The sequence below is a fragment of the Hypanus sabinus genome, chromosome 19 (genome assembly GCF_030144855.1).
Source record: "Hypanus sabinus isolate sHypSab1 chromosome 19, sHypSab1.hap1, whole genome shotgun sequence".
Taxonomy (NCBI): Eukaryota; Metazoa; Chordata; class Chondrichthyes; order Myliobatiformes; family Dasyatidae; genus Hypanus; species Hypanus sabinus.
This window is the reverse complement of record NC_082724.1, coordinates 5,786,820-5,800,252: the sequence shown is the minus strand read 5'-3', so window position 1 is coordinate 5,800,252 and position 13,433 is coordinate 5,786,820. Positions and strand designations below refer to the sequence as shown.

Below are 13,433 nucleotides of genomic sequence, written 5' to 3'. Positions count from 1 at the left end.
GTTCTGCTGTTTAAAAAAGGCTCTAAACACAAACCAGGAAATTACAGGCCAGTGAAAATTACAGGAAATTACAGAAAGTTATTGGAGGGTGTTCTAAGGGACCATATATATATTTTGATAGACATGGACTGATTAAGGATAGTCAGCATGGCATTATCCTTGGTTGGTCATGTCTAGCCAATCTTCTAGAGTTTTTGAAGAAATTACCAGGAAAGTGAATGAAGACAAGGCAGTGGATGTTGCCTACATGGACTTTAGTAAGGTTTTTGACAAGGTCCTGTATGGGAAGCTGGTCAAGAAGGTTTAGTCGTTCGGCATTTGGGATGAGTTAGTAGATTAGATTAGACATTGGCTTTGTGGGAGAAAAATGGTCATAGAGAATTGCCTCTCTGAATGGAGGCCTGAGACTAGTGGTTTGCTGCAGGGATCGGTGTTGGGTCCTTTGTTGTTTGTCATCTATCTCAATGATCTGGATGATAATGTGATTAACTAGATCGGTAAATTTGCAGATGACAGGAAGGTTGGGGGTGCAGTTGACAGTAAGGAAGTCTAATGTAGCTTCCAGAGGGATCTGCATCAGCTGGAAAAATGGGCTAAAAAATGGAAGATGGAATTTAATGTAGACAAGTGTGAGGTTTTGCACTTCGTTAGGAACAACCAGGATTGGTCTTACACAGTGTATGGTAGGGCACTGAGGAGTGTAGTAGAACAAAGGCACCTTTATTTTAGAACAAAGGTTTTTTGTTAGAGGTAACAGGTTATTTGTTGAAAGTGGCATCACAAAGATGGGATGTTATGTTGAAGTTGTATAAGACATTGGTGAAGCCTATTTTGGAGTATTGTGTGCAGTTTTAGTCATGCAGGAAAGATGTAAACAAGGTTGACAGTACAGAGAAAATTTTAAAGGATTTTGCTAGGTCTGGAGGACTTGAGTTACAAAGAAAGATTGAATAGGTTAGGACTTTATTCCTTGAAATATAGAAGATTGAGAGGAGATTTGATAGAAAATTATGAGGGGTATATATAGGGTAAATGCAAGCAGGCATTTTACTGAGGTTGGGTGGGACTACAACCAGAGGATATGGCTTAAGGGTGAAAGGTGAGAAGTTCAAGGGAAACATGAGGGGAAACTTCTTCATTCAGAAGGTCGTGAGAGTGTGGAATGAGCTGTCAGAACAAGTAGTGCATGTGAGCTCGATTTCAATGTTTAGTAGAAGGTTAGATAGGTACATGGATGTAGCGGCATGGTGGGGGGTGGGTGGGCTGTGGTTCCAGTGCAGGTCAATGGGAATAAGCAGTTGAAATGGTTTTGGCATGGACTAGATGGGCCGAAGGGCCTGTTTCTAGTGCAGTACTCTTCTATGACTCAATAGCAAGAAGTGGAAGATGGAATATAGTCTAAGGAAGTGTATGATCATGCACTTTGGTCAAAGGAATAGAGAAGGCTTGCCCACAGAAGGCAAAGAGTGGTGGTAGACGAATCATATTCTGCATGGAGGTTGGTGACCAGTGGAGTGTCTCAGGGACCTGTTCTGGAACCCCCACTTTTCGTGATTTTTATAAATGACCTGGATGAGGAAGTGGAGCGACGGATTAGTAAGTTTGCTGATGACACAAAGGTTGAGGGTGTTGTGGATAGTGTGGAGGGCTTTCAGAGGTTACAGCAGGACATCGATAGGATGTAAAACTGGGCTGAGAAGTGGCAGATGGAGTTCAACCCAGATAAATGTGAGGTGGTTCATTTTGGTAGGTCAAATGTGATGGCAAAATATAGTATTAATGCTAAGTCCTTTGGCAGTGTGAACGATCAGAGGGATCTTGGGTTCCGAGTCCATAGGACACTCAAAACTGCTGCTGTGGTTAAGAAAGCATACGATGACTCATCAATATTGGAATTGAATTTAGGAGCTGAGAGGCAATGTTGCAGCTATATAGGACCACTTGGAGTACTGTGCTCAATTCTGGCCGCCTCACTACAGGAAGAATGTGGAAACCATAGAAAGGGTGCAGAGGTAATTTACAAGGATGTTGCCTGGATTGGGGAGCATGCCTTACGAGAATAGGTTGAGTGAATTCGGCCTTTTCTCCTTCGATCAATGGAGGATGAGAGGTGACCTGATAGTGGTGTATAAGATGATGAGAGGCACTGATCGCGAGGATAGTCAGAGGCTTTTACCCAGGGCTGAAATGGCTAACACAAGAAGGCACAGTTTTAAGGTGCTTGAAAGTTGGTAGAGAGGAGATGCCAGGGGTAATTTTTTTTTTATGCAGAGAGTGGTGAGTGCGTGCAATGGGCTGCCGGCAATGGTGGTGGAGGCTGATACAATAGGGTCTTTTAAGAGACTCCTGGATAGATACATGGAGCTTAGAAAAATAGAGGGCTATGGGTAACCTGAGGTAATTTCTAAAGCAATTACATGTTTGGCACAGCATTGTGGACCAAATGGCATGTATTCTACTGTAGGTTTTCTATGTTTCTACGAATAAAGGCATAGGCTATTTTCAAACCAGGGAGACAATTCAAAACTCAGAGCTGCAAAGGGCCCTGGAAGAACTTGAGCAGGATTCCCTTTAGGTTAACTTGCAGGTTAGGTCGATGGCAAAGAAGGCAAATGTAATGTTAGCATGTAATGTGAGAGGAACAGAATATAAGAGAAAGGATGTGATGTTGAGGCTTTATAAGGCATTGGCCAGGCAGCACTTGGAGTATTATGAGCAGTTTTGGGATCTTTATCTAAGAAAAGATGTGCGGCATTGGAGAGGGCCCAGAGGAAGTTTACTAGAATGATTCTGGAAATGAAAGGATTAACATATGAGGAGCATTTGTTGGCTCTGGGCCTGTACTTGCTGCCGTTTGGAAGAATTCAGGGGATCTCACTGAAACCTATTGAATATTGAAAGGCCTAGACCGGGGGTCGGCAACCTGCGGCTCCCGAGCCATTTGTGGCTCTTTCACCTCTGTGCTGCGGCTCCCTGTGGCTTTGGGAAATAATTGGTCAGTATTTAATTAAAATGTATTTTATGTTAGTTTGTTAGCTTTTGAAATGTAATTATGGTGATCTTGTACATTTCCTGCCACATCCGAAACGGCTCACAATTAGCCGGCATTCCGGCTAAGGGAGATAGCCTACGGGGGTTTGTGAGTACGCGTCTTTTGCAGCATCTGCGTCCATGGGGGCTGGGTTGAGGGAGGCTTAAAAGCAAGGCTGTTTAGTTCGAATAAAGCTATCTTTGACTGCAGTTTACTGACACCGCTACAACGTGTTTTTATCGCTGGCTGTCCAGACGGAAGGTGCTGAAACGCTTTGTCGCGTGTCTGGAAGAAGTGAAAACTTTCCTGGGCAGCAAAGGGCTCACCTTTCCTGAGCTGGAACAGCCAGAGTGGCTGGAAAAGCTACACTTCATGGTAGACATGACAGCGCACCTGAACACGCTGAACACAGCTCTTCAGGGGAAAGGACGTACAGCCCTGCACATGTTGGAGGATGTTTTGGCATTCGAGCGCAAGTTGACAGTGCTTGCCAGAGATTTACAGAAAGGCACTTTGTCTCACTTCCCCAATTTGAGAGAGTTCAAACAAGGTCACGACATGATAATTTCGGAGTATTTACATTCTGCAATCATCGCAATGCAAACATCGTTTGGGAAACGCTTCTGTGAGTTCAGAGAGGAAAAAAACACATTATCCTTCCCGGTCACTCCCTTAAGCATCGATCCTTCCCTACTGAATACGACTGCATTGGCAGGTGTGAGTCAACCTGATCTTGAGATGGAACTGGCCGACATAGCCGACAAAGACATATGGGTGTCCAAGTTTAGACGCTTGACAGCAGACCTTGAAGATGTTGCCCGTCAGAAGGCCGTTCTTGCTCAGAAACACAAATGGAGTGATATTGAAAACCTCACAGATGACAGCTTGCGATCCTGTGTAAAGATGAAGGTGACATCATACAGCCCTGATGTGCAGACGCTGTGCGCTGAGGTCCAGGAGCAGAAATCCCATTAACCAAGTATGATAAATATTTTAATTGCCTATTATTTTACTTATATTCATATTTTTTCATAGTTCAGTGAAATAGTCCTTTCATTTTTCAGGATGACAGCTGGCTGACGTTATTTTTGGTTTGCTGCTGGCGGAAAATTTAAGTTCGGCGTTTTTCATAAATACAAGAAGGACTCAAATAGACATTGAATATTTTACTTAAAAGTAACTTTCAACCCAACGTCTTTTTTTCGGAGTTCAAAATGTTTTTGTTGCATGCAGAAATGTAATTTCGTTTTCTCTGCAGGAGTTCATCAATTTCATAAATGCAACACATTATAGTTTGTTTATACATAGCATAAAGGCAAAAAAAAACGTTGTATGCAGTGTTATTTCATTTTAAATGTCAAACGGGTTTTGCGGCTCCCAGTGTTTTCTTTTCTGTGGGAAACGGGTCCAAGTGGCTCTTTCAGTGGTAAAGGTTGCTGACCCCTGGCCTAGACAGAGTGGATGTGGAGAGGATGTTTCCTGTAGTGAGGAGCTCAGGACCAGAGGGCACAGTTTCATAATCGAGTGACGCTCATTTAGAACAGAGATGAGCAGTAGATCTGAGGAATCCATTACCAGAGATAGCTGTACAAGCCAAATCATTGGGTACTTTTAAGGCAGAGGTCGATAGAGGTGGTTAGTCAGGGTGTTGAGTGTTATGGGGAGAAGGAAGGAGGAAGGGGTTGAGAGGGATAGTAAATCAGCCATGGAGACTCAACGGGTCAAGTAGCCTAATTTTACTTCTGTGTCTTACAGTTTTATGGTCTAAATCTCTCTCCTCTCAGATTAAGCCTGATTCCCCTGAACCCTAGGAAAATGACTGTGTATGCATCCACCCTAACTCTGCCTCTTGTGATTTTACACACCTCAGTAGGGTCATCCCTCAGCTTTTTGCGCTCCATGAAAACAGGCCCAATCAGCTCAGACAACACACACAAAATGCTGGTGGAACACGGCAGGCCAAGCAGCATCTATAGGGAGAAGCGCTGTCGACGTTTCGGGCCAAGACCCTTCGTCAGGACGTCTCAGCCCGAAACATCGACAGCGCTTCTCCCTATAGATGCTGCTTGGCCTGCTGTGTTCCACCAGCATTTTGTGTGTGTTGTTTGAATTTCCAGCATCTGCAGATTTCCTTGTGTTTGCCCGATCAGCTCAGAGTCTCTTCACAGCTCAGTCCCCCAGGTCCCAGCAAATCTTCGTAAATTTCTGCTGTGCTCTGACACAGAACGTAGAGCAGTACCACACAGTACAGGCCCTTTGGCCCACATTGTTGTGTTGACACCTTTAACCTACAATAAGATGAATTTAACCTTCCTCCTCCATAACCCTCCATTTTTATATCATCCATGTGCCTGTCTAAGAGTCCCTTAAATTTTCTAATGTATCTGCTTCTGCACCACTACTGGCAGGGTATTCTTTGTAATTACCACTCTCTGTGTGAAAATCTACCTCTGACATTCCCCCTATACTTTTCTCCAATTACCTTAAAAGTATGCCCCCTCATATTGGCCATTTCCATGCTGAGAAAAGGTCTCTGGCTGTCCACTCTATCAGTGCCTCATATCTTGTACAACTCCATCAAGTCACCTCTCACTCTCCTTCATTCCAAAGAGAAAAGCCCCAGCTTGCTCAATCAATCCTCATAAGACATGCTCTCTAGACCAGACAGCATCTCCACTGCAGCCTCTCCAAAGCTTCCACAATCTTCCTACAATGCAGTCAGCAGAACAGAACACAATGCTCCAAGGCAACACACACAAAATGCTGGAGGAACTCAGCAAGTCATGCAGCACCTATGGAAATGTACAAGCAATGTTTCAGGCTGGGACCCTTCTTCAGGGCTGAAAAGGAAGGGGGAAGATGCCAGAATAAAAAGGTGGGGGGAGGGGAAAGAGGCTAGGATAGCTAGATGGTGAGTGGTGAATGCAGGTGGGTAGGAAAGATAAAGGGCTGGAGAGGAAGGAATCTGTAGGAAAGGAGAGTGGACTATAGGAGTAAGGGAAGGAGGAGGGGACCCAGGGGAAAGTAGTACTCCGTGTGGTCCAACCAGAGTTTTATAGAGTTGCAACGTGACCTCAGAGCTCTTGAACTCAGTCCCTCGACTAATGAAGGCCAACATACCATACTATCAACTTAACCACCCTATCAACTTGTAGGGCAACTTTGAGGGATCTATGGACATGGACCTCAAGATCTCTCTGTTCCTCCACATTGCTAAGACCCCTGCCATTAACCTTGTATTCTGCCTTTAAGTTCAACCTTTCAAAGTGAATCACTTCACACTTCTCTGGATTAAACTACATCTGCCACTTCTTGGCCCTCCTCTGCATCCTATCAATGTCAGATTGTAGCCTACAATAACCTTTTACAGCCTCCACAACACCACCAACCTTCATTTCATCTGCAAACTTACTAACCGACCCTTCCACTTCCTTATTCAAGTCACTTAGAATGTTGAGCTCTTTCCAAACTCAATGTCAATCAGAATTCTAGCCGAAACTTGAAAGAAAGAGAACAAAGGACTGAAATTTCTAGCCAGTCAGTCAGCACTTATGGAGAGTGCGAAATCCTGTGTGAATGTTACAGATGCTAATCTGCTGTTGAACTGGCCAGCCCAGATACAAGCAGGCAAAGCACTTTATCTTAAACACAGGAAAATCTACAGATGCTAGAACTCCAGAGCAGCGCTCTCAAAATGCTGGAGGAACTCAGCAGGCCAGGCAGCATCTGTGGAAAAGAGTCAACAGTCCTGATGAAGGGGGTCGAACTGAAAAGTCGACTGTTTACTCCTTTCCATAGAGGCTGCCTGGCCTGCTGAGCTCCTCCAGCATTTTGTGGGGGGTTTGCAAAACACTTTATCTGTTGTGTTTGATGGTGAAACTCTCAGCTGACTCATCCCATGATGAAAGGTGTGCTGCAGTCCCTCAGATATAAAGTGGGCCTCCATGGAGCCTTGCTGATTGCACAGAGAATCACCATCGGGACGGGACTGGGCTTGGGGGGGCGGGGGTGGGGGCGGCACAGAATGATGTAGTCAAGAAATAATTTTGCTGAGTCAAAAGCATGAGTCTGCTCAGACAGGTCTTCTTGTGTTAGGGCGTGATGGCAGTGGTTTTGTCTTCACTGGAACTGCAAGCCCGTTACAATAAAGATCTAACCACATGCTGGAGTTTCATAAGGCAGTACAAACCACAAAAATTAGTTTGCACTTTCTCAAGCAGCAAATGGACCAGAGGGAATAACTTCACTTGCCCCATCACGGAACTGTTCCCACAACCTATGGACTCACTTTCAGGGACTCTTCATCTCATAGTCTCAACATTAATTGCTTATTTATATATTGTTAGTAGTTGTGTTTCTTTCTTTTTTTTGTATTTGCAAAGTTTATTGTCTTCTGTACAATGGTTGTCGCCCTGTTGGTGCAGTCTTTCATTGATTCTATTATGGTTACTGGATTTGTTGAGTATGTCCACAAGAAAATGAATCTCAGGGCTGTATAAGGTGACATATATGTACTTTGATAATAAACCTACTTTGAACATACAACACATTGTTTTGTGAACTACACTGCTCTATGGATTCCACCTACACTTCTCACTGCCTAGATAAAGCAGCCAGCGTAATCTAAACAACCATCATCGATATCCTCTCCTCTCTCCTCTCCTACACCGAGCAGAAGAACCAAAAACCTCAAGGCAGGCCACCAGGTTCAAGGACAGTTTCTACCCCACTGATGTAAGACTATTGAACTGTTCCCTCGTACAATAAGGTAGATTCTAGACCTTACAAACTACCTCATTATGGTCTTGCATATTAATGTCTGCCTGCACTGCACTATTTCTGTGGCTGTTACTGATTATGGTGCATTCTGGTATTGTTTTTCCTTATACTTGTCATACTTGAATCCAAGTTTCAACACTCCAGCCCCCCAGAGTATGGTTAGCTGTCGCAGTCCCTTTAAGATTCAGATGGCCAATTACTGCCTGCCACATTCCTTCACCGACATTCTTTCCTTAAAGGCCTTGTGCTGAGCACCCAGTATGAACTACAGAAGCTAAGGGTTTTGTGTTTGAAGTGAAGGAGAATTAGATTTTGCTATTTTGGCACCACATTGCGGGTCGAACGGTCTGTTCCCCTGCTGCATATTTCTATGTTTTATGTTTTATGAGGAGACTTGATAAGAGGCATAGATTGACGGCCAGAGATATCTTCACAGGGCACAAGTGGCTAAAATGAGCGGGCATAATTTCAAGTCTATTGGAGGAAAGATAGTGGGGAAGTCAGAGGTGGGGTTAGGTTTTTGCAGAGTGGTAGTTGTATGGGATGTGCTGCCTGGGTTGGTGGTAGAAGCAGATACATTAGGGAGATTTAATAGACTTGTAGATGGGCACGTGGATGAAAGATGGAGGGCTATGTGGGAGCAAAGGGCTAGATTGATCTTAGAGCAGGTTAAAAGTCTGGCACAACATTGTGGAGTGAAGGACCCGTACAGTGCTGCACGGTTCTATGTTCTAACAGCATGCATCAAGCTTTTCACTGTACCTTGAAGTACGTGACAATAATAAGCCAATTTGTATTCTAATTCCAATAAATAGGTGAATAAATGTACACTGGAGCTCGCACACTGGTAAATGTAGGCCAATTGTAAACAGGCATCTCTGTTTGAGGCCCTGCATTAGTCAGGGTGGACCGTTGATATTGCGTTGTCATTGTCTAGGTGATATGCAAGCAAGGGCAGGTCAATATGGAGAGCAAACTGTTGTCCGTGTAGCAGGCTCCCCCTTTCCGTGCAGAATCCAAAGGAACAGCAGAGACTGATAACGTTTGGCACCAGCAGTGTCGCTGGAGTTGCCAGTCAACATTGAACTCAATATAGAACTGCCTTAGGAACTCCAGCTTTGGATTTTCCCCATGGGGTTTACTCCCGAAGCCTTCCCCGTAAGTGGGGAGAGCTACAAGCCAGCGGAGGTTTGAAATCAGAGTTTTCCTTCTCCTAGGTGATCTGCCAACCACAACTGACAAGCCCCGTCTGCCCGAAGCAGCTGGTTTTAAGGCACCAGTAGCCCACCCTTGCCTCTTCTCCTGTCAGTAGAAATAGTTCCACCAGGCTTAGTAGCTAAGCCACACATGAAAGCCAGGATCTGGACTTGGTGGTCAGAGCCTATTTGAGACATGCGTCACTGGGAGTATTTAATACATCGTGGGAGCTTATCCCTCCTGTTTCCCTGACTATGACAAACTGAAGGAATCAAAGTTAATGAAGGCCAATTGTAAATGAATTTCAAGTCATATGTGAGTGATGATAAACCTGATTCTGATAAAGGACTCTATTGTGGACTGAGAGTGGGAAGGGGGCAGCGAGAGGGGAATCATGGTTGGGAAAAGGGGACGGGAGAGAGGAGGGAGTGGGAAGCACCAGAGAAACATTCTGTAATGATCAATAAACCAGCTGTTTGGAATCAAGTGACCTTGCCTGGCGTCTCAGGGCTGGGTGAGTCTGCACCCACACCACTCCCACCCCGGCACTCCTTTGCCACCTGTCCCACACCCCTCCCGTGGCATTCCACCCTCACCATTCCCAACACCCTTTGCTCTCACCAGATTTACGAACTTGTTCTCTGACGAATGCAGTACCGTGCAAAAGCCCCATGCACCATAGCTATATAATTGTGCTGAAAAAGTTTGCACAGTACTGTTTGGCGGAGAGCACGCTGACCTACTGCATCACCAGCTGGTGAGGAGGGTGAAGAGAGGGCTGTCAGTGGAGCCAGTTCTGTCACGGCTACAAGCCTCCCCTCCATCGAGGACATCTTCAAGAGCAGATGCCTCAAGAAAGTGGCGTCCAGCACTAAGAACCTTCCTTATGTCCCCTTCCCACTCTCCGTCCATAACAGGGACACATATTAGGATCAGGCTTATCATCACTCACATATGTCATGTTTTATTTTGCAGTAGCAATACAATGAAATAAATAAAATTCCTACAAAAGTATTAGGTACCTTAGCTATATATATATATATACACCTAAGACTTTTGAACAGTATTGTACATCTACAGAAATTTACAAGAGCCTTTGGTGACATGCCAAATCTCCTCAAACTCAAACTGAGATATAATGCCACCCAGACAGATCATTCCCCACATTATGTGACCAATATGATGTGACATCATTTTAAGATGACTGGAGGAAAGTATAGGGAGGATGTCAGACGTAGATTTTTGACACAGAGAGTGGTGGGTGTGTGGAACGTGCTGCCAGGGGAGGTGGTAGAGGCGGATACATTAGGGACATTCAAGAAACTCTTAGATAGGTAAATGATTGATAGAAAAATGGAGGGCTATGCAGGAGGGAAAGGTTAGACTGATCTTACAGTAGGTTAGAAGGTCAGCACAACGTTATGGGCTGAAGGGCCTGTACTGTGTTGTACTGTTCTATGTCCTAGGTTCATCATGATACTAAAAAGGAAGACCAGAAAGTCGAATATGGTGTTTCAGTTACAGAGAGGGTGCAGAGCAGGCAGACAGCTAAAGATTACCGAACCCCCAGTATTTACTATGATATCTTTTGGATCTTTCAGGTTCAAAACTTTTATGAAGACCCTCTCTGCTACCATGGAGGCATGAAGGTGGGATTTGCTGCTGTACTGTTAAATGCACTAACCGGCCTGGAGAACATACTGCCTACCATCACAGCACCAGTGCTGCTCTTACACGGTGATGCGGACAAATTGTGCGACATTAAGGGTTCACACATCATGTATGAGATGGTAACCAGCACTGACAGGACACTGAAGGTGATTCTCTCTTCCCTAAATGTCTCGGTTAAATTAAGAACTTGTTCACTGTCCAGCCTTAGAGTCAGAGAGTAATAGAATATTGAAATAGGCCCTTCAGCCCAACATGTCCATTCTAACCATGGTGCCCAACATGGGCCTGTGTTTGGTCCATATCTCTCAGGGTCGAGCAGGGATATTGCATCCTCACTGTCTAGGTAGACAAGGCTGGGCTGTATGAGAGTGTATGGAGAGTAACTGTCGTCCATGTAGCAAGCTCCCCCTCTCCACACATCTGATGAACCCAAAGGAACGGCAGAGACCCATATAGTTTGGTACCAACAGCGACTCAGGAGTTACCAGTCAGTTACCAGCGTAGGACTGCCTTAGGGACTCCAGCTCCGGACTTCTCCTTGGGGTTTACTCCCGAAGCCGTCCCCATGAGTGGGTCTAGCTGCAAGGCAGTGGATGTTTGAGATCAGAGTTTTCCTTCTCCTAGATGAGCTGCCAACCATGGCTGACAAGCCCCATCTGCCCAAAATATCCCTCTAAACCAACCTTTTTTATGCCATGGATCCTTACTACTAACCAAGGGGTCCGGTGACCCCAGGTTGGGAACCAACCATTCCTATCTATGTGCTTATCCAGATGTCTTTTAAATATAGTTAATGTCCTTCGTAAGTTTTATTCTGCTCTTACGTCTCATGAACTTAATCTTTCCTTCCAATCCTGGACGTATTTCAATTGCAGTAACAGTTGTATAAGACATCGGTGAGGCCTAATTTGGAGTATTGTGTGCAATTTTGGTCACCTACCTACAGGAGAGATGTAAGTAAGATTGAAAGAGTACAGGGTAAATTTACGAAGGTGTTACTAGGTCTGGAGGACCTGAGTTATCAGGGAAGATTCAACAGGTTAGGACTTTATTCCTTGCAATATAGAAGATTGAGAGCCTTAACCCATTTCTGGCAGCTCATTCTGAATACGCACCACCCTCTGCATAAAGGTGCCCCGGACGTCCCTCTTAGATCTCTTGTCCAATCTTACACCTACCCCCTCTTGTGTTTAGCAATCCCCTCCCTGGGAAAAAGACTGTGTACTTTCATCATGTCTATGCCCCTCATGATCTTACCTCCTCTGTTCATCACCCCTCGATCTCCGACATTCCCAGAGTAACTTAGGTCTCCATGTCCAGGCAATATCTTGGTAAATCATACTTCCCTTGCTCTTGGAGTATTGTGTTCAGTTCCTGTTGTCTCATTATAAGAAGGATGTGAAGCTTTAGAGAGGGTGCAGAAGAGATTTACCAGGAAGATGCCTGGATTAGAGAGCACGCCTTATGAAGATAGGTTGAGTAAGCTAGGGCTTTACTCTTCAGAGCGAAGGAGGATGAGAGGTGACCTGATGAGAGGCATAGATCAGTGGAGAGCCAGAGACTTTTTCCCAGGGGAGAAATGGCAAATACGAGGGGCATAATTCAAAGGCAGGGGTTCCGACCCATTTTTATGTCTGTAGTCCCCAGGGTGGCATCTCCAGTTTTAAGGTGATTAGAGGAATACACAGGGGGGATGCCACAGACAAGTACTTTACACAGAAAGTGGTGGTAGAGGCAGATAAATTTGGGACATTTAAGAGACTCTTAGATAGGCACATGGATGATAGAAAAATAGAGGGTTATGTGGGAGGGAAGGGTTAGACTGATCTTCGAGTGGGTTAAAAAGTTGGCACAATGTTGTGGACTGAAGGGCCTATACTGTGCTATACTCTTCCATGTTCTGTGTTCTACGTACGGCATAATACAGGTCCCACAGACCACAGTGTTGTACCAATGTTTTAGTCTACTGTAAGAGGTAGATATTACTCTGTAATGTTTTATATTCTATTTATGATGCAGATGTATCTTGAATATACTTCCCCCTTTAGTTATAGTTTGTTTATTTTTGTTACCTCTGGTGTTTTCCTGAATTATTATCTTTTCCATTCTCTCTGCCTCCTGAAATACCCCTTCACCTCAAGCCCATCTCCTGACGCCAGCTTTAGAGTAATATTCAATTGCCTGCAGTGTATTGGTGAGCCGTATCCGAGCTAATGGGGCACCTCAGTGCCAAGATTTCTGTGTGATCATCTTGGTCTCTTTGAATTTTGTCCAGGTTTTTGAGGGAAGCTTCCACCAGCTTCACAAGGAACTTCCAGAGGTCGTGAAGGAAGTGTTTTCATTAATACAAACGTGGTTGAATGACAGGCTGCCTCCGGCGAATATATGAGTCCAGTCTGAAAATAAGAATGTTTATCATGAAATCTGTTTAATTTATATCGGGGATGAATGTTTGAGGGGGGTGGGATGGGCTGAGGGGAAAATCTAATTTCATGACTCTTGAATGACAAAATTAAAAAAAGCTTTTTAAAAATCAGAGGATTTTTCTTGTGTTTCTGATGCATGCCACACTCATTTCTCAATCCCAGTTTAACAGCTATTCCAATTTGTTTCTTGGTAGAGATTTAATTTATGGTTTAGTTAATTAACTTAGCAAAATGTTGTGGGTTGTGTCATATGCTGAACACCAGAAATTCTGCAGATGCTGGAAATCCAGAGCAACACACACAAAATGCTGGAGGAACTCAGCAGGTCA

The 13,433-nt window shown here is 44.5% G+C and overlaps 1 protein-coding gene across 2 annotated transcripts in view; it reads left to right on the top strand.

Moving 5' to 3' along the window:
- Positions 1-13,154, top strand: part of mgll (monoglyceride lipase) — a 104,221-nt gene extending 91,067 nt beyond the window's left edge. The window contains exons 8-9 of one of the 2 annotated variants that reach the window (XM_059943937.1): positions 10,609-10,824; positions 12,954-13,154. In XM_059943937.1, coding sequence (XP_059799920.1) covers positions 10,609-10,824; positions 12,954-13,067 — 330 coding nt within the window. In that variant the 3' untranslated portion in view covers positions 13,068-13,154. The remainder of the gene's footprint in view (positions 1-10,608; positions 10,825-12,953) is intronic. The other variant, XM_059943938.1, reaches the window with a different exon arrangement.
- The last annotated feature ends 279 nt before the right edge of the window (positions 13,155-13,433 follow it).